Source organism: Plecotus auritus, assembly GCF_963455305.1.
Source record: "Plecotus auritus genome assembly, chromosome: 13".
NCBI lineage: Eukaryota > Metazoa > Chordata > Mammalia > Chiroptera > Vespertilionidae > Plecotus > Plecotus auritus.
The window spans coordinates 28,064,462-28,083,592 of record NC_137779.1 but is presented as its reverse complement, the minus strand read 5'-3'; the positions used below and the strand labels follow the sequence as shown (position 1 = coordinate 28,083,592).

Below are 19,131 nucleotides of genomic sequence, written 5' to 3'. Positions count from 1 at the left end.
CAGGAGAACTGCCAAAGCTTTTCAGCCCCAGTCGCCAGGCACGCTGGTTCTCAAGTGTGCCCTGATTATTCTTTCAGACACTCGGACTGTTTTATTTATATATCCAAAGTGGTCCAGTTCACTTATGAATGTTTTAAAGCTCCAGAGAATGAATAGTTTACCTTAGAGGTAACAATCATTAACTGCATATCCTTCCAGTTTTTTTTTTTTACTGCCTGCATACACATAAATACATATACGTGTGTGTGTATGTGTGTGTGTATATATATATATATATATATATATATATATACTTATTTATTTATTTATTTATTTATTTTTTTATTTTTTTAATATATTTTATTGATTTTTTACAGAGAGGAAGGGAGAGGAATAGAGAGTTAGAAACATTGATGGGAGAGAAATATCGATCAGCTGCCTCCTGCACACCTCCTACTGGGGATGTGCCCGCAACCAAGGTACATGCCCTTGACCGGAATCGAACCTGGGACCCTTCAGTCCGCAGGCTGACGCTCTATCCACTGAGCCAAACCGGTCAGGGCGTATACGTATATATTTTTAATAGAAATATGAAGATTATGATGTCATGATGTATATACACACACATTTTCAGTGGATAATTAAATTCTTTGGCTTTCAAAAACTATTTCTAAGTTATTCTGAAGATCTATTAATTTTGAGGTTGTTTATTTTTTTTTTACCAGCAGTACATTTATTTTTAAATATTCCTGCAAATTTGATTGGCAGAGGTATACATTTTATAATTGGAGTTTCTTTCATATTTTTAAAATTGGACAGTTTTTCCACGTGTCTGAATTTCTTTTAGAATTGCTTATGCTTCTCTCACATTTCTGTTTTTTTCCCTGGTGAGTTGTCAGGGTGTCTTAGGTGTATCTGTGGTATCAGCCCTTTACTGTATGTATCACAATCTTGCTTTCTGGCTTCTGTGTCTGTGCAGATGCTCTCACTAACTCCGACGTCTTAGGCGTGCCTCCCTGCATGCTGGACCCGCCTGTCCTTTCTTGGCCTCATTCATCAGGCCTTCCCCACCGTTGTTTTTTTTTTGGCTGCTTTAATAGGAGTTTAGTCCAGTCTCTCAGTTGCTTGGTTAATCATAGAATCCTGCAATTTGTGGTTGGTTAGTGTCTGTGTATTTTTTGGGTCTTCCCAGTGAGAATGGGAGGCTTGCAGTAGTAGGGCTGTGGCCCCGGTTTTCTTCCCCACTGTCCTGGACAGTGCGGAGCCAAAGAGAGTTTGCCTGAGTGTACCGAGAGAGGTGAACAACTCGATCCGCACATTTGTCCTGCAGAAGACCACACCCATCCGCTCCCAAGCTGACCTGAAGAAGCTGCCGCTGGAAGTAACCACTAGACCTGCCTCCGAGGTAAGGCCCAGGGCAGGAGCGGCTTCTCCTCAGGCGTCGTGTGCTAGGAGCAGGGTGTTCACTCTCTCTGGGCTTCCTTCAGGAACCTGCACGCAGACCTCAGCGTCCTCGCTCACCTCCTTTACCTGCTGTGATCAAGAATGCCCCGAGCAGACCCCCTGCTCTTCACCCTCCCAGGCCAACCAGGAAGGCTCCTGTCATCAGCAGCGCCCCAAAGCCTCCTGCCCTGGCAGCCCGGGAGGAGGCCTGTACATCCAGGCTTCTCCAGCCCCCCGAGGCACCCCGAAAGCCTGCTAACACTGCAGTCAAGACTGCGCCTCGGTCCACCCCTCCGGTGCAGCCGCTGACGCCATCTCTACTGCCCAACTCCAAGAGCCCTCGGGAGGTCCCCACCCCCAGAGCCGTCAAGATGCCAGTGGTCAAGAAGCCAGAGCCACCCAGTAAACCTCCCCCGGTGAGATGCTTTTTCTCTCCAGCCCCGCCCCCTCGGGGGGAGGAGTGGCGCTGGGCAGTCAGTGTCTTCATAGCTGAAGGGACTTGCTCAGGGGCGCAGAGCAAGTGGCTGTTTAGTGAGGGAGCGTTTCACTGCGCCCTCGAGGTGTGGGCTGCCACAGGCTCGAATCGCCTCCTCCGGCTCCTCATGCTGGAGCGTAGGTGTGGTCTGGTGGCAGACAGTCTCGCTGAGCTCAGTAGTGGGTGCTGTGTCTCAGGGAGGTCACAGCTGGCCCAGGATGGAGTGAACTGAGAGCCTTTCCCGGTGACAGCTCTGAGCTCAGGTCCTCAGGGGCACGGGGCCAGGAGTTGCTCTGTACTGAGAAATGCCAGGTGTACCTTGCCCTGGTGGAGCTGGAGAAGCATACAGGCTTCGGGCTGAAGCTCCTCTGGGCCAGATAGAAGCTTCCTGCATGTCAAGGACTGACGTGGCTCCTCCTCTTCCCCCTCTTCTTGCTCTAGGCCACCCCCGGTCGGAAGCGGGCTTTCGATGCCTCTGACGAGGAGGAAGCTGAGGAAGAGGCCGAGAGGAGGAGGGAGAGACCCAAGCGGGGCAAAATTACTGTGAAGGAGGAAAAGAAGGACTTGAGTGAGGTAGGTGGTTGAGGAGAAGTTCTCAGCAGTCTGCTCCGGCTCCGTTTGCGCTGTGACGTGAGCCTTCCAGTTTACAAAGATGATGGAAACGTGTGCCAGGTAGGATCCTGAGGGAGACCGAGTCCTAGGTCTGAGGTCACGTTGACACAGAATCAGGGAGGTTTAAAACCCTTGCGTTCTGTGTCCATGACATTCTGGCTATCTTGTTTATAAAGGTGACAGAAGCATAGACACCTAAGCTAGGGGTTTAACGAGTGGCACTTAGCAAGTCCTGGTGGTTTAACCTGCCATGTGAACCAGCGTGGCGGTGACGGCTGATGACTCTGGGCAGCCGGCCATGCAGAGCCTGCTCGTCAGGGGCTCTAACACTCTGTTCCCCTCGCAGCTGTCAGACAGTGCTGAGGAGGAGGACTCCGCTGACCTCAAGAAGGCTCAGAAAGGTGAGTGGAGGGAGATGCCTGGCCGCCTGTGGGGGAGACGGGAAGTGGGGCGTCTCAGCCAGCAGCCGCTTACCCTCAGTGCTCATGGAGGCTCTCCTGGCGCTGGGCTCTGGAGCTCCAGTGGTTTCAAGTCCAGTTCCTAGGAGAACTCTGAGGAAAGCACACCCTTGTGTGCATTTGAGCATGAAATCCTTGGCGTCACCTCTGGCACTCCTCTGTGGAGCTCTAGGACAGATGGGGGAGGAGACCAGGGCCACTGGGCCCCTGTCCCTGGCACAGTGGGGACAAGCACCCGGGCGTTCTTGTCCCTGCAAACCCTGGGATGACCTTTCTCGAGGTGTCTGAGTGGGGACTCCAGTCAGTTTTCTGACTTCTGCTCCATCCCGTTCTCAGATAAAGGTTTGCACGTGGAGGTGCGTGTGAACAGGGAGTGGTACACCGGCCGCGTCACAGCCGTGGAGGCAGGCAAGCATGTGGTGCGGTGGAAGGTGAAGTTTGACTATGTGCCCACAGACACAACACCAAGAGACCGCTGGTAATGCCCTTCGAAGAGGCGGGGTGGACAGCGCTGGGCAGGGGGAGGCTGTACCCCATCCTGGGAGCCGGGGATACACATGGCAGACACACGGTGTCCTCTCCAGGGTGGAAAAGGACAGTGAGGATGTGCGGCTGATGAAGCCCCCTTCCCCGGAGTACCAGAGCCCGGACACCCAGCAGAACGGTGGTGAGGAGGAGGAGCCCGCAGGGGCCCCGCCCGTAGAGGCCCAGCCGGCTGTGGCCGTGACAGACGCCTCCACTTCTGACTGCATCCGCATTGAGCCTGACACCACTGCCCCGAGCTCCAACCACGAGACCGTCGACCTGCTCGTCCAGATCCTCCGGTGCGTGCTGTCCTGCTCCAGGGCCAGCAGCGGCTCTCCGCCTCTCCGCCTCTCCGTGCCATTCTGACTCCTTGTCCCCACCTGCTTTCTTGTTCAGGAATTGTTTACGGTACTTCCTGCCTCCAAGTTTCCCCATCTCCAAAAAGGAGCTGAGTGCTATGAATTCAGATGAGCTGATATCCTTTCCTCTGGTGAGTCTGGCCTGACCTTTGACCTTGCACACTGCGTGCCCCCTTGGTGCTTGTGGTGGTAGCCAGCTCTCAGCTGTGTGCCTCCCGGCCAGCTTCCCCCTCTTACACTAAGAGACGGGAGAGGAGACTTGACCCTGTGGGAAAGAAGGGGCTTAGCTGGACATGACTCTGGTGTCATGAGACCCTGGCCTGAGTCCTCACGACGGACAGTAGGCCTGGTTTGACATTTTACGATGAATACATCTCTTTTCCTCTACCTGGGCAGAGGGGCTAAACCTGTCACGGGCGACAGCGAAGAACTTGCGCTCCAAGTGCCTAAAACTTGAGTCTCAGAGGGATGTAGAGCAGAGAGAAGCTCGTGATGTGGAAACGAGCACTGAGTCTTATTTGACCCAGCGGATGCTGATGTGGCGCCTCCCCTGAGGGGCCCTTGCTGGGAGGGAGCAGCAGGAGTCCTGCTTCCACGGGGCTCAGAGTCCGGGGAGACCTGAGTTTTTGCCGGGCACCTGGCTACGAGGCAGAGTGGTAAATGCTGTGGAAGGGGCAGTCTGGGGGAGGCGGAGCATGGCAGGGAGGCTTGTGTGAATAAAGGCTCAGGGTGAAAGGGCATGTGGGGAACATCAAGGCAGCAGATGGCAGAGGGGAGTATTTAGGGAGGAAGGGGGCCCGAGAGCAAGGGTATGATACGTCCTGAATGTCCAGTCTTAAAGCACAGTGGCTTACACTCTATGAAATGGGAGAGCCAGCCAAATGGTTGAGCTGATGAAGTTGTCCATCTAAACCATGTCTAGGGCACGGGTCAACCCAGTTTTTTGCAGAGGGCCAGTTAGCAAATACTTCCATCTTTGTAGGCTACATAGTGTCTGGCAGCTACTCAACTCCACTATTGTAGCCTGAAAGCCACCATAGACAATAAGTCAAGGAAAGGATATGGCTGTGTTCCAGTAAAGCTTTATTTACAAAAACCGGCAACAAGCTGACTTAGCCCATGGGCCGTCGTCTGCTGCTCCTGCCCTGAAGAGGGTGACAGCACGTTGGGTAGGACGGTGGTGGGAGATGCAGGGCAAGGAGGCTGGTCCAGTTGTGAGGATCAGAAGTGAGGGAAGGGAATGGAAGCCAGAGTGGTGGAGTGACCAGCAGGTGAAGGCCATGTCAGTGTGGACAGACTGGTCATTGCCTGAGGCAAGTAGGGGGAGAAGTCACATGCCTCCTGTGTCTCAAGTCTGAGGGAACTGGAGGTTTATGACAAAGCTGTTCCCTGGGAGAGAAGGCAGGGCTGTCAGCAGAGAAAGGTGATTAGTTGAGATTTAATTGTGTTGGGCCGAAGTACTGGCACTAGAATTTCTGGTGACGGCCAATGGGCAGGTGGAGACTGGGGACTAGCATTTGGGGGTGGGAAGGTCAGGGCTGGAGATGGGGATCTGGGAGTGACCCTTATCAAGTGGGCTGTTTCATGGTGGCAATAGCTAAGTTTTCTGGACCTGAAACGGCAAGATGGGTATATTCAAGATGTTGGTCCCTCGTGTGGCAGCCATGTTCTTGATAAGCTTTTCCAAAGTTAAAAAGATGGGGCTTAATCGCCATCCCACTTTAAGAAAAGGAAATGAGGTTAGGACTTGAAGACACCAAGCCTTCAGGAGGCGAAGTCTGTCGTGGTACAGCCCAGATTGGAGCCAGGTGCTCCATGGACAAGGGTCTCCTCTTCACCGCGCCGTCCAGCTTCCCTGTGAGATGAGGGGCGGTGCCCACGAGGAGGTAGAAGATGCTGACACTTACGAAAGCCTCCTGGGAGGCTCCATGCCTTAACTCCTGCCCTACAGATCCCAGGCCCAAACAGCCCGTAGGACCGGCCGGGTTGGCCCGACATCTTGTCAGATTTGTTGTTGTGGAAGTGCCAGGGGCTCGGGGAGGGCAGGAAAGACTGATGCTGCGTAAATAGGCTGCACATCGGAGCTGCCTGCTGGTGCCTGTTAAACGGGGAGGAGAGAACTTTGGTCCGACATTGTGGGGTGTGGCCTGGCGCGGATTGCCGACGGGGCTTTGGTGAAGTTGGAGACACGATTGAGCGGGGACGGTGACCGTGTCCTTTCTGCCCCCGGGAATGGGAGGAACCCTCCCTCCCACCCCTCACGGCTTGCTGTGGGCGAAGGCACTGCTGAGTGCTTCCCCTGGCCATCCCGTCCTTGTCCTCATGGCGGCCCCACGAGATGGCATCGCAGGCTTTCTGCCCCGGAGCTGGAGACTGCCTGCCTGCCCTTGTCTGACGCCCCTTCCGGTCCAGAGCCCTGTGCTGAGCCAGCTGGGGAACCAGTGCTCGTTTAGAAGGGCCCTGGGGACCCCTGTGAGCTCATGCGCCCCCCTCTGGCTTCCCCCCTGACAGAAAGAGTACTTCAGGCAGTACGAAGTGGGGCTCCAGAATCTGTGCCATTCCTACCAGAGCCGCGCCGACTCTCGGGCCAAGGCCTCGGAGGAGAGCCTGCGCACCTCCGAGAAGAAGCTCCGCGAGACAGAGGAGAAGCTGCAGAAGCTGAGGACCAACATCGTGGCTCTCCTACAAAAGGTGCAGGAGGTGAGCCAGGCAGCGCTCCCATTGCAGCTGGACCACCTGGTCTCGGGGGAGCGGGGGGCCTGGGCACCTCTCGCTGCCTTCTCCCCACTCGCAGGAATCTGTGGTTTCAACCCTGGCTGCACAGCATCCTGACCGGGAGGGCTGAGGTGGTACCGCTGCCTGTGCCTCCTCCCAGCCAGACCACGGTATCATACTTTGTCCTTGTTGAGACATTTTGATGGACAACCTCGTTTGAGACTCCTCCCAACCATGGAATAGAAGTTCTCACTTTCCAGATGATGCCCCGATGGGATTGGGTGGCCCCAAAGTGGAAAGTTCCCTGTAGGTGTCAGCCCTTCCCCCAGGAGTGAACTCTGAGGGAGGGCCAGGGCCTGCTCTGCCTGTGCTGAGGGTACTGGGGCAACCCAAGAGGCCAGAGAAGGTCCCTCCCTCACAGCCCGACACTCCGGGGCAGGAGAGAGCGTTCCTGATGCAGGAAGTGCCAGGCAGGAGACAGACTGAGAGGGCAGACAGGGAGGCCACCTTCCCAGGCCTTGAGGGGTGGTCTCTCAGAGGAGGTATTTGAGCTGAGGTGGAACCGGTCAGGCAAGAGGGAGTGTGAGTGCTGCTGGCAGAGGCGGACCAGGCCCCGACCGCAGGCAGCAGCTGTGGGCTGTGGAAGTGGTGGGGCCTGCAGAGGTGGGAGTCACTGGCATCGTCCCGTTTACACTGAGACACTTACTCTGGTTGGTTGTAGGAGGGCCTGGCATGGCTAGAGGTTAGAACCCGGGACGCCAGTGAGGTTCCCACAGTTGTCTGGGTGAGAGATGCTGGCGGCCTTAACCTTGGATGATGGCAGTGAGGAGGGAGGGAGTGGGCCAATCTCTAATGTCTGAGGGAAAGGGAGGAAACGGGGTGATTCCTGTGGTTCGTCCGGAGCCTGTGGGCGGAGGGAAGGTGGTGGCCTGTACTGAGACGGGAACAATTTGGGGGGGGGGGTGTCTAGCTGTGTTGTTTTGGGTTTATTGAGCCTGAGAAGCCTGTAACATGTCTGCGCAACCTGGAACTTGGGGTGGAGTTGGGGCAGAGGGAAGAAATCCCGGCATCATCCGTGCACAGAGGATTGGGGTGGGGGGATGATCAAGAGGGGACAGGGCTAACAGCTGGGGGTGGGGGGATGATCAAGAGGGGACAGGGCTAACAGCTGGGGGTGGGGGGAGAGGAGGGGACTCTCAGGGCTAACAGCTGGGGGTGGGGGGAGAGGAGGGGACTCTTCAGGCCCCACAGAAGGGTGGGGAGGCAGGCCCCCCACCACCTTATGGCCCCCAGCTGACGCTGCCCTGCTCTGTTTCAGGACATTGACATCAATACAGATGACGAGCTGGACGCCTACATCGAAGACCTGATCACCAAGGGGGACTGAGGGGCTCAGAGCCAGAGGCCAGCCCCCCCGCTCCTGCCTCAGGCGGAGTTCCCGGCTGGGCTGGGCGGGGCGGGGCGGGGCGGGGCGGGCTGTTGCCTTCTTGGCTGGTGGACTTACAATGGTTTGGCTCACTTGGGACATTTGTGCTTTTGGAGGGAAAATACTCTGATTCTTTGAATCTTCCTCCCTAAGTTTATAAATATTTATTTTTTAAAAGAAACGAGATGCTGGCCTGCTGTGAGACTGTCCTTTCTCCGTGTGGCTCTGGGCAGAGAGAAGCAGATTGTGCAGCCTGGGCCGCTTCTCGGCTCCTGGCTCTCGAGATGTGCAGGTCCCGCACCGAGAAGCCGGGGGCTCCGGGCAGGGCTGGCTTCTCTCCTGGGACATGAGCCGTGTGGGATCGGAGGGAGAGAGCCCCCCAGAGTAATGCTCCCCTAGGGATTCTGATCAGGGGACCCCTAAGGGGGCCATGGGTCAGGAGGAGGCTTGGCTCCGAGCGGCTCCTGTCTGGGGTCAGGGATGTGTTGGCCTGAGCAGCTGTCACCTTGGTGTGCCTTTGTCTAAACAGCTGGGGAAGAAAGACCCTCATTCGACCTCACCCCCCCACCACCTTCCCGCTGCTGGAGTGACTTCCTCAGTTGACAGGTTTCCTGCCTCAGTAGCTTGAGGTTGAAGAGAAGACAGATGGGACCCTGCAGACTCCTGGCCTGGGTAGCACACCAAATGTTTGAGTTCCTCAGGGTTTCTTTTCTTTTCTTTTCTTTTTTTTTTTTTAATATATTTTATTGATATTTACAGAGAGGAAGGGAGAGGGATAGAGAGCTAGAAACATCGATGAGAGAGAAACATCGATCAGCTGCCTCCTGCACACCCTCTATTGGGGATGTGCCTGCAACTAAGGTACATGCCCTTGACCGGAATCGAACCCGGGACCTTTCAGTCCGCAGGCCGACGCTCTATCCACTGAGCCAAACCAGTTTCGGCCTCAGGGTTTCTTTTAGGAAAGGACCTTGTGTGTGGAAGAGCCCCTGGGACTGACGTGGTGGGGCCTCCGTCTGTGGTGGGGCAGGGTCTAGAGAGCCTGTTGCTGCTTTTTCCTTTATGGGTCCTCTCCGCCTCCCCTCCCCGCCATGCCCAGCAAGGCCCTTGCTATGGGGCGGACAGGAGGGGGTCTCTGAGCCCCACTTGCCCACAGGCACAGAGGTGGGTCCTAGGTTCCCAGAGGTATACATGCCTTCACTTCTCACTTCTGTCTGTCACAGCCTCATACAGCTGTGTCCCCCCAGCAACCTCTCAGGGTCCAATACAAAGGCAGCAGTTGCTGAGTTTTCTCTTTCAGAGCTAATGGAAAAGTTCCGGTTTCATCCCCCACACACACACCCTCTCCCCCCTCTATTTGGAGACTTTTCTGAAGGCCGTGCACCACTGGTCTGTGATTCAAACCGGCACCTACCCACCCCGTGTCAGTGGTGGCTCCATGCCGCCCTGAGGTCTCAGGACTGGGAAGCACTGGGGAGGGAAGCAGGCCCCATGAATTGGGAGTTTATCCTCTTGTGCGCATGGCCAGAGGCGTCCCCAAACCACTGCCCTGGGTGAGAGGGCTGTTTGGGGAAATGCCACCGAGCGTGGCCCTGGCTTCTTCGGAAGCTTCTCTAAGCTTTGGGCTTTCTGAGCTGGTGACTCCTCCCTGGTCCAGTGCTCTCTCCACCCCAGGCAGCATTTGGTCCATTTTGTCCCCAACCTACTGTTTTAATCTAAAAGGAAGTTAGTTTTTACCAGAGGGTAATCCTCAAGCTTTTTATTTACACACCTGTAATCAAAGTGCAATACTATAAACTTCTGGTGAGACTCCTGAACTCAGTCTGTTTTCTTCTCAGTAAAATCTAGTGCCTTCCTTTTCTTCCCACCATGATGGCTTTAACCAGGGGTCCTCAAACTTTTTAAACAGGGGGCCAGTTCACTGTCCCTCAGATAGTTGGAGGGCCGGACTATAGTTTAAAAAAACTATGAACAAATTCCTATGCGCACTGCGGGCCCGGGACGAGTCGGCTGCTAAGCAGGACAGGCAGCGGCACCCAGCGGGCCGCATGTGGCCCGCTGGCCGTAGTTTGAGGACCCCTGAGACTGTCTTCAAGTTCTTCCTCATCCCTACCATCTTCATTGTTCTGTCTTCATCATCCACACCCACAGAAACTGAATTTCTTTCACGTTTTACCTTCGATTTCCGGCTGCGCCCACTGCGCTGGCTGCAGCCCGTTCCCAGGAGCGCGCCTGCCATTCTTGGTGAGCAGATAAACGAGTGGACCTGGTTGGAGGAGGGAGGTGGTCTGGCTGGTAGGAAGAGCCTTACTTGGCCAAGGCAGAGGGTGGATGCGGGCAGCAGCCCTTGGCTTTAAGGAGCGGGGGAGGGGGAGCTTGCTTTAGTATTGTTTTAAGTGACACATGCACATGGTAAACATTTAAACGGCACAAAAGGCTGGGCCATGAGAAGCAAGGTTCCCTCCCACCCTGATCCCCACTTCTCCCTGGAGACCGTGCCCGTCCTGAGCACACCCCCTCCCCCCCTGCTGTTTCTCTCCCCACTTGGTGTGTCTTGGAGGCGGCTTCAGAATAGCCCATATGGGTCTGTTCTTCTCAACAACCACATAGCACCTCACTGGCTTGGACGTGCTGTCACGTGACCGCCCCTATTTATAAACATTCCGGTCTTCATTTATGGAAAACGCTGGGGTGAGTGTGTGTGCTCATTAACTCATCTGTATGTAGGGTAAATTCCAAAGAGAGAAATGGCTGTCAGGTGGTGGATATGTTAAAAATTCTAAGATACATTCCAGAAAAGACTTCCAATTTCAACTTCCCACGCACGTGTCTGCATCTACCATCTTTATTCTGCAGCCTCCTTTGCTAGCCTGAAAGGTAAAAAGGGATGGATTTTTGAGTTGGTTTGAACTAATTTAAGTGAGATTGAGCATCTTCATTGTCCAGTGTATTTCTCCTGGTACAGGGCTGTAATTCTGAATTTTGGGTTAGGGACTCTACAAAAGAGTTTACAAAAAAATCAGATGAAGCCCTGGCTGGTGTGGCTCAGTGGGTTGGAATGTCGTACCATTACACCAAAGGGTTGTGGGTTTGATTCCCGGTCAGGGCACATAACCTAGGTTGTGAGTTTGATCCTCACTCGGGCATGTATGGGAGGCAACAGATCAACGTTTCTCTCCCCCTCTAAAACCAGTTTTAAAAAATCAGATGAAAAACAGGGACAAAGGCCTCAGTAAAATGATCACCTTTATGATCCCCCTCTGCCCCTGAGTGTCCCATGGATTCAGGACTAAAACCCCACTTTAGGATCAATACTGTGTTTATTGCAGATCGGGACCAGGGTTTGACATCTTTGTTTACTAAAAGGTACGGGTTAGTAACGGGCTGAGGAGAACTGGTTCCTCCTTGGTGTCCATCTGAGTGACACTGAGTGTTGGCTCCTCTTGGTCAGTTCCCCAGGTCTACATGGTTCAGACCTGTGTGCTGGCCAGGAGGTCACAGCTCCAGACCTGGACGTGTTTGCGACTGATCAAAGCTCAGACTGGCTTGCCACGTGCAGAGAACACAGGCTTGGCTCAGTGGCTGGTGCCCCCGCTGGCCCTGGTCCCTGTTGGAGGGTGGTCTGCAGCCGGGCCAGGCTGGAAGGGAGCTGTTGGCAGTCACCAAGGTCCCGGAAACACACCCCGGGTTCCCTGGAGGCGCTGCCCTTGTTGGAGATGGAACCCGGGAGGCTTCCTTGGGAACCAAGAGGCCACATTGCACTTGGTTCCCTGAGCACATGAAAGGCAGCTGGCAGGGGCGGAGCATGCCTTCCCCACGGGCTCAGGCTGTCCTCTGCCCATTCTCGGCACTGCTGGGCGCGCCACTTCCAGAGGAAGCACGACAGACCGGACAAAAGGCCTGGCAAGGCACATGCACTCCCCGGCCAGCCGACCCGTGGCCAGGCCTGCTTTGCAGTCTGGCTGTTTCATCTGGTAACTCGGAATGTGCCAGGCCCAACTAGGGCTTCCTTGGAACTCCCAAGGCTTCGGGCAAATCACTACCCAGACTGCTCCCCATTCCTTCTCGAAATAAAGGAGTCGGTGGTAGTACAGTTTCCCAGCTTATTAGCCCAGGGCCAGGTCTCCACCTGAAATTTATCCAGAGGCCCATACAGACTGCCAGTCTCTGGAGTGGGTGGCACTGAAGTTGGAATAGTGAGTGCCCAAAGCCCCTCGCTTCCCCAGCCCCCAATCTTTGTCTCCAAGATGCACTGTCTCCATTGCTCAGCTGCTCCCTCAACCCCATAGCCATCCCCTGGCCGTTTGACCATTTGGCGGGTTTCAGAACCCCCAGGGTGAGGAAGCTCATCCGGCCTCCTGGGGCCTGCGGCACCTCTGGGCCCTGCTCAGCGGCTGCCAGCCCCGCCTGGAGGGGAGGGAGTCCGTACCAGGGGAGAGTCTGAAGGACACAGCCCTCCTCTCTGGTCCACTCTGCTGGAGGCTTCCCTGCGATTCTCTGGGACCACTTCCTGCCCCGGCAGCTGCAGGTGTCCGGAAGCTGAGGCCGCTCTGAGCCACACGCTGAATTTGTCCCTCCCTCCCTACGGCCATTTTCCTCTATGAAGCTCTGGGCTCTCACTCCACCCCGCTGTGCCCCAACAGACCGATCCGCTCGCTACCAGCCCGACTGCGGGCTGCACTGGTTGGAAGCCATATTTGTCAGAAGGAAGAGAGTTTTGAGTTCCTCCTGCTAAATCAAGGATCAGAACACTGGAGCCTGAGGGCTGGCTTCAAGCCTGGCCAGGGCCCAGCCATCTCTCTCCAGAGGCTTTGGGGGTACCCAACGTTCAACCCTATCGGGCGCCGGCCTTCTCCCAGGACGCCAGCGCCCTTCTCCAGACCCTGGAAGTGACTGCACAATCAATGGCGCCTGCGCAGTGTGCCTGCCCTGCGCACACGTGCAGCTGCGTCCTGCGCGTGCGCCCTGGGAGTATCGCGAGCCGGCCCACGTGTCGGTGGTTGATGGGCCGGCGTCCACGCCCAGCGCTGGTGCAGGGAGAGCAACGTGAGCAGAGCAGGTGTGCGGGGCGGACCACAGGGCCAGACGTCGGGGTCCCGGCACCCCATGGAGGATGGCCTGACCCCAGAGGTGAGTGGAAGGCCTTGCGGACCCGATGGCCGGCTCACACCCCAAGCAGAAAAGGGGGGAATTTTCCCCTCTGGAGTCGGCCTGTTAAGCCGGGGCGTCCATGAAACCTTTTCCCCGGGTTGTTTTCCAACTTTGGGGGTCACTGCAGAAAGCCTTTTTGTGTGGATGCCCTTACGGCGCGGTGCTCTGACTTCTGCGGGCGGAAGACCTGGAAAGGAGGCTGCCAGCGGGTCTCCATGGAGGTCAGTTTCCTGGAAGGCGTGGCTGCTGGCCTCTGCGCTTGAGGCCTCTGGGCTTCGCAACTTTGGCTCCTGTTTTGCTGGTTGTTCTTGGCTTGGCGTGTGGTGTTTCTTGAAAGGTCAACATTTTGGGGCGTTTTAGGGGGTTTCCTTTCATGCTGTAAAAAGTCCTGCCCGCCGCCACCCTGAAACATCCTCTCACATTTTGTTGCAATGTTTTTAGAATTTTGCGCCAGTGCTCGCTGTGGGATGTATTTAGTATAAGCAGGTAAGGCAGGAATCAAGCTTTGTTTTTGTGTGTTTTCCCCCCCCCCACAAGTGGAAATCCACTTGCGCCAGCTTCATTTATGAGATGAACTATCTTGGTCACTCTCTTTGATTTTGGACCTGCTGGGTTTAAGATGTCCCTGAGGCATGCCCATGGAGACATCCTGTTACTAGCTGGACAGGCGATTCCAACGTGAGGGGTGAGATTCTAGCTGAAACTAGAATTTTGGGCACCATGAGCATCTAGATGGGTCAGTCTCCTATTTTTCTTTGAAAAATGCTTTCCCAGGCTATTCTTAGAATGTATTCTTTCACATGAAATTTAAAATCACTTAAACAACAAACAAAAAAATTTAAAATCACTTTATTCAATTCTCTCCCATTCTTGCCAAAACCAAAAATTCTATTGGGATTTAAATAATTGCATTAAATTTAGATGTAAATTGTGGGAGCGTTGACATTTTTATGATCTTAAAGCTCCCCAGACGATAAAAATGGTTTCCATTTGTTAGGCTTAATCTAGATCCTCCAATAAGATTTTATACTTTCTTTATATGGGTTCTATAATTTTCTTATTGAACTTACTCCTATTTTATGGTTTTTGTTATTGAGAATGGGTTATTTTTCCCTTCTCTATCCCTGATGGTTAATATAGAAAAAAGCTAATGATCTAATATAATCTACTTTCTATGTTATGGACTCTGATGGTTTTAAAATAGGCCTGTGTTCTGCAGAGACAGCCCGCCTGTTTGCCAGGATGCCGCGTTAACTGCTATTTGCTGGCCGTTAAGCAGTTTTCCCTGTTTGTTTCTGAGGTGGATTGAAAGCCACGTGTGTTGTGGATGGAAATCACCTGCTCACAGTTGAGCAGGATGCCGGCTGTCCGTTTTGGCAAATGGCCTTTAAAGTGTGGAAGTAGTTTCCTTCTGTTTTTTTAAAATTTCATTTTTCAATTACAGTTGACATTCAATATTAGTTTATATTAGCTTCCTGTGTACAGCATTCTGGTTAGTCGTTTCTATAATTTATGAAGCGATCCCTCCATAAATTGAGTACCCACCTGGCACCATACGTAGTTATTACAGTATTATTGACTATATTCCCTGTGCTGTACTTGACATCCCTGTGACTGTTTTGTAACTACCAATTTATACTTCTTTTTTAAAAAATATATATATTTTATTTTTTACAGAGAGAAGGGAGAGGGATAGAGAGTTAGAAACATCAATGAGAGAGAAATATCGATCAGCCGCCTCCTGCACACTCCCTACTGGGGATGTGCCCGCAACCAACGTACATGCCCTTGACCGGAATCGAACCTGGGACCCTTCAGTCTGCAGGCCGACGCTCTATCCACTGAGCCAAACAGGTTAGGGCCAATTTGTATTTCTTAATCCTTTCGTCTCTTTCACCCAGTCCTCCAGCCCCCCTCCCCTCTGGCAACCATTAATTTGTTCACTGTATCAGTCTGCTTCTGTTTATTTTGTCCTTTAGATTCCACATATAGGTGAAATCATATGGTATTTATTTTTCTCTGACTGACTCACTTAGCCTAAGACCTTCTAAGTCCATCCATGTCTCAAATGGTAAGGTTTCATTCTTTTCTTTATGGCTGAGTAATATTCCATTGTACATGTGTGCCACCTCTTCTTTATCCAAGGTAAACATCGTCAGGTTGGAGGGTTTGGTAGTTTCTGTAAGATTGGTTATTTCTTGGTAATCAGTGCCTGGAGTTTTGTGTGCATATGTGTGAGGGAAGATTTTTCACTGATGTAAATTTAAAAAATGGTTATAATTCTGTTTAGGTTTTTCTTGTTTTTTTGAGTCAGTTTTAAGTTACATTAGTTCTAGGATTTTTGTCCCAGTTTTCAAATAAGGTTGTCACAAAGTTGTTCATAATACCTTCATTTTAAAATGTTTGCAGCATCTGTATTAATTTCCTCTTTCATTCCAGATACTGTTCTTTGGTTCATTCATTTCCTCCCTCTTCTCTTCCTCCTTTTCTCTGTCTTGCTGATCGTTAAAGTTGGTCAGTTTTAGTTTTTATAAGAATCAACCTCAGCTTTCTTGGTTTCCTCTATTATGTTTGTTTTCTCTTTTATTAATTTCTGATTTTTATGTCCTTTCTTGTCCTTCCTTTGAATTTGTCCTGATATTTATTTTCTTACTTAAATTAGATGTTTAGCTCATTATTTTTTAGCCTTTCTTCTTTTACAGTGTGAGCTCTTAATGCTATAAATTTCCCTCTAAGTACTCATATCCTACAAGTTTTGCTTTATGGTATTTTAATTTTTAAAAAATATGTTTTCATTGATTTTAAAGAGAGAGGAAGGGAGAGGAACGAGAGATAGAAACATCAATGAGAGAGAAACATCTATCGGCTGCCTCCTGCTCTCCCCCTCGTGGGGATGAGACCGGGAATTGAACTGGCGACCTCCTGATGATGCTCAACCAACCGAGCCACACCAGCTGGGCTTAATTTTTAATTTTTATTTTCGGATTTATTTTCTTCTTTGATACATGAGTTATTTAAAATTGTATTTCTTAGTATTAGAAAACTGTTTTCTTCCTAATTATCTGTACGTTACTGATTTTAAAATGTCTGCCTTGTGTCCTGAGAATGCGGTCTCTTTACTAGTACTTTAAAATTTGCCAAGGCTTTATGACCAGCCCAAATATGAGATTAATATTCACAAATGTTCCACGTGTGTTTAAAAGTGCCATGCTGTTCTCATAATGTCATTTGTTAATTGTGTTATTGGAAAGCTTGCTGATATTTTTGTCTCTCTGAGCTCTCATTCCTGGGAGAGAGATGTTAAAATCTTCCATTGTGATTGTGGATTTACCTATTTCTCCTTGTGACAGTCCATTTTACATCATTTGGAGATGTTATTGGGTGCCATCAGAGTTTTAGAACTTTATGAATTTTACTTTTGATCATTATAAAGTGACTGTTTTTCTTTCTGTTTTTTGCCTTAAAGTCTTTTCTGTACACAGGCACATGTAAAGTAAGATATGTACATTTTCTAGATGGAATGCTCTTAATAGACGACAGTATAGGTGAACAACCTTTATAGACGCCGAGAACTGGAAACCTGTGATTCACTTTATGGTAATATTTGTTTTGTCGATGTGGTCTGGACCTGAACCTACAATATCTCCCAAGTATGCCTGTATTTATGGTTTAGGTGTATTCTTGTAAATGGCATATAGTTGGATTATGTTTTTATTCCATATATTGTTTTTACCTGGAGCATTTAACTTATATTTTGTGTAAAGATTGATGCATTATTATTTCTATCCTCTTATTTTGTAATTTTCAATCCACCTTATCTGCATTCCTTTTTCCACTCCTTTCCTGCCTTCTTTTAGATAGAAACTTTCTCCCTCACGTTTCTCCCGTTTTTGAAATTTAGTGTCATTCCTTTAGTGCTGACTGCCAGGGGGTTCACATGATGTCTAACTCATCGAAGTCTAACTGCACAGACACTGGTTTCCCTACATTTTTGTTAATGCCTTTCCTTTCCTTTGGCTCCTGAAAGGAATTTCCCTGGGATGCCGACATCTCCTCCTCCGCGTGGAGATACCGCTTCATTCCTTCTCTCCTGGGGGTCAGCTCTCGGGTGGATGCTTTGTGAAGGGGATCTTGTCCCCCCTCCTAACCTGGCTGCTTGTGAGATTGTGGCGTTTTGGTGTTTTAAAGGCCATTTCACTGTATTGTTTGTAGCTGTGCATGTCTGTTTATTGCCGTGATTAGGATCTGCTGGCAGTGACTCTGTTTCTCATGAGTTCCCAGACATTTTAGCCAGTAGCTCTTCCAAGATTGCTCCTGCTCCGTTTCGGTTAGACACACGTGGGACTTCACACGTTAGCCTCATGTCTCTAACTTCTGACAGTTTTCACCTCTGTCTGTGTTGCATTCTGGGTACTTTCTTCAGATCTCATATCCACGTCACTAACTCTAGTTGTGTGATCTGTTATAATCTTTACTGATTTTTTCCAATTCCTGGATGTTCTGTAGTGTTTTTTGAATACTGTACTCGTTTTTAACCTGCTTATTTCATATTGTCTGGTCATCTCATTACACGGAGGAGTTTTATGTCCATCCTGCTGTTATCTCGGTTAGCCCCTGCCTTCCTGGGCCAACGTGTGTGTTGTGTGTGTGTGTTTAGACCTGGTGTTCTGTGAACTGCACCTGGGGCCCCATCGGCCTGGAACGAAGGGGCGTCCCCCAGAGGATTGCTCTGCTTCTCTCGGGGGGACAGCGCCAATTTGGGACCAGGCTCTATTCTCTGCTAAGGTTTCATCGGCTCATCCAGTAAATAGGTGTTTTGGCTACAAAACCACGTGCGGGCCCCTCCTGATTACAGATTCTTAGGGGATTTTTTTCCTGCTCTGCTTGGGGCTACCATTAAAACAAGCAAGTGTCCTTGTATTTTATTTTTGATTCACCATTATATTGAAAGCATAGCTTTTGGGGGACCAGCTTTCTGGGGGACACCTCCTTTTGGATGCCGTACTTTGGGACGGTCTCGGTGGGCTCGGGAAATGGCTGAGGGAGAAGCAGACTTCAGAGCGCTCTCTCCCGGTTCCCACACCCGCCTATTGGTGGTTTCTCCAGCTCGGGTGCATTTCAGGGGCTCTACAGTTGTATCAGGCACTGGTCTGCCATGCTGCCAGAGGAGAAGTCTTCCTTGAACTGGTGGCCGTGATTTACGATGAAAAGCTTCCTGACATTGGCGCGTTCTTGCATTTCTGTGGTAAACCCAGCGTGGCCATGGGGTACCGGGTTGATTGGGGCCGATCCTGTTTGCGGTTGTCGTGTTTGGAGAGGAAAAGTATGTTCTTGGACTGGACTGTGGACGTCATGCTGCCTTTCTCAGGCTTCGTCGTTAAACCCGTGCTGGCGAGCGTCGTGAGGGCGCTCTCTGGCCCTGCTCTCGGTGCCGCACGCTGACATCTTCCTGTTCAGTGACCTCTCCACGCCCGCCCTCAGGCTGAGCCCACCCGCCCCTGGAGGTGAGCGCGGTCTGGCCGGGCAGTGACCTGGACTGCGGGCGGAGGAAGCAGGAGTTCCTGGCCCCCGGGTTCAGCTCCCCCAGTTCTCTCCGGGGCCTGCTCACAGTCTGAGGCGGCTGCCCCGGGGTCGCCTCGGCCTTGGCTCCAGCTGGTTCCCGGGCCTGGAACCCTGCATTCCCTCCCCGCTGAAGGAGCACTTGCTATATACCAGGCCCTGGGGACGCTGCAATGTGTAACACAGACAAGATTCCCATCTCATGAAGCTCACAGCCACGAGGCCAGGGACATGGTCAGCAAGTAGCACCCGTGCTGTGCCGGGGTGCCGTGGAGGAACAGGAAGCTGGGGGGGGGGGGTCCCTGCATGTCTGGGTATCTGCAAGTCAAGTCCCACCCGCCCCCGCCCGGTTCCTCTTTAAGAATCGCCTTAGCTGTTTCTTGTGCAGTTACCTCCCGTGTGAACTTCCCAGTCAGCTTGTCACGTTTA

At 51.9% G+C, this 19,131-nt stretch overlaps 1 protein-coding gene across 4 annotated transcripts in view; it reads left to right on the top strand.

The window, feature by feature from the left end:
* The window catches only part of MORC2 (MORC family CW-type zinc finger 2), a 37,128-nt gene extending 28,936 nt beyond the window's left edge, over positions 1 to 8,192 (top strand). The window contains exons 18-27 of one of the 4 annotated variants that reach the window (XM_080649841.1): positions 1,310 to 1,384; positions 1,467 to 1,838; positions 2,339 to 2,470; positions 2,856 to 2,910; positions 3,304 to 3,445; positions 3,552 to 3,791; positions 3,889 to 3,982; positions 6,363 to 6,551; positions 7,288 to 7,350; positions 7,885 to 8,184. In XM_080649841.1, the coding sequence (XP_080505967.1) occupies positions 1,310 to 1,384; positions 1,467 to 1,838; positions 2,339 to 2,470; positions 2,856 to 2,910; positions 3,304 to 3,445; positions 3,552 to 3,791; positions 3,889 to 3,982; positions 6,363 to 6,551; positions 7,288 to 7,350; positions 7,885 to 7,953 (1,431 nt within the window). In that variant the 3' untranslated portion in view covers positions 7,954 to 8,184. Of the gene's footprint in view, positions 1 to 1,309; positions 1,385 to 1,466; positions 1,839 to 2,338; positions 2,471 to 2,855; positions 2,911 to 3,303; positions 3,446 to 3,551; positions 3,792 to 3,888; positions 3,983 to 6,362; positions 6,552 to 7,287; positions 7,351 to 7,884 lie in introns of all 4 variants that reach the window. The other 3 variants (XM_080649842.1, XM_080649844.1, XM_080649843.1) reach the window with 3 other exon arrangements.
* The last annotated feature ends 10,939 nt before the right edge of the window (positions 8,193 to 19,131 follow it).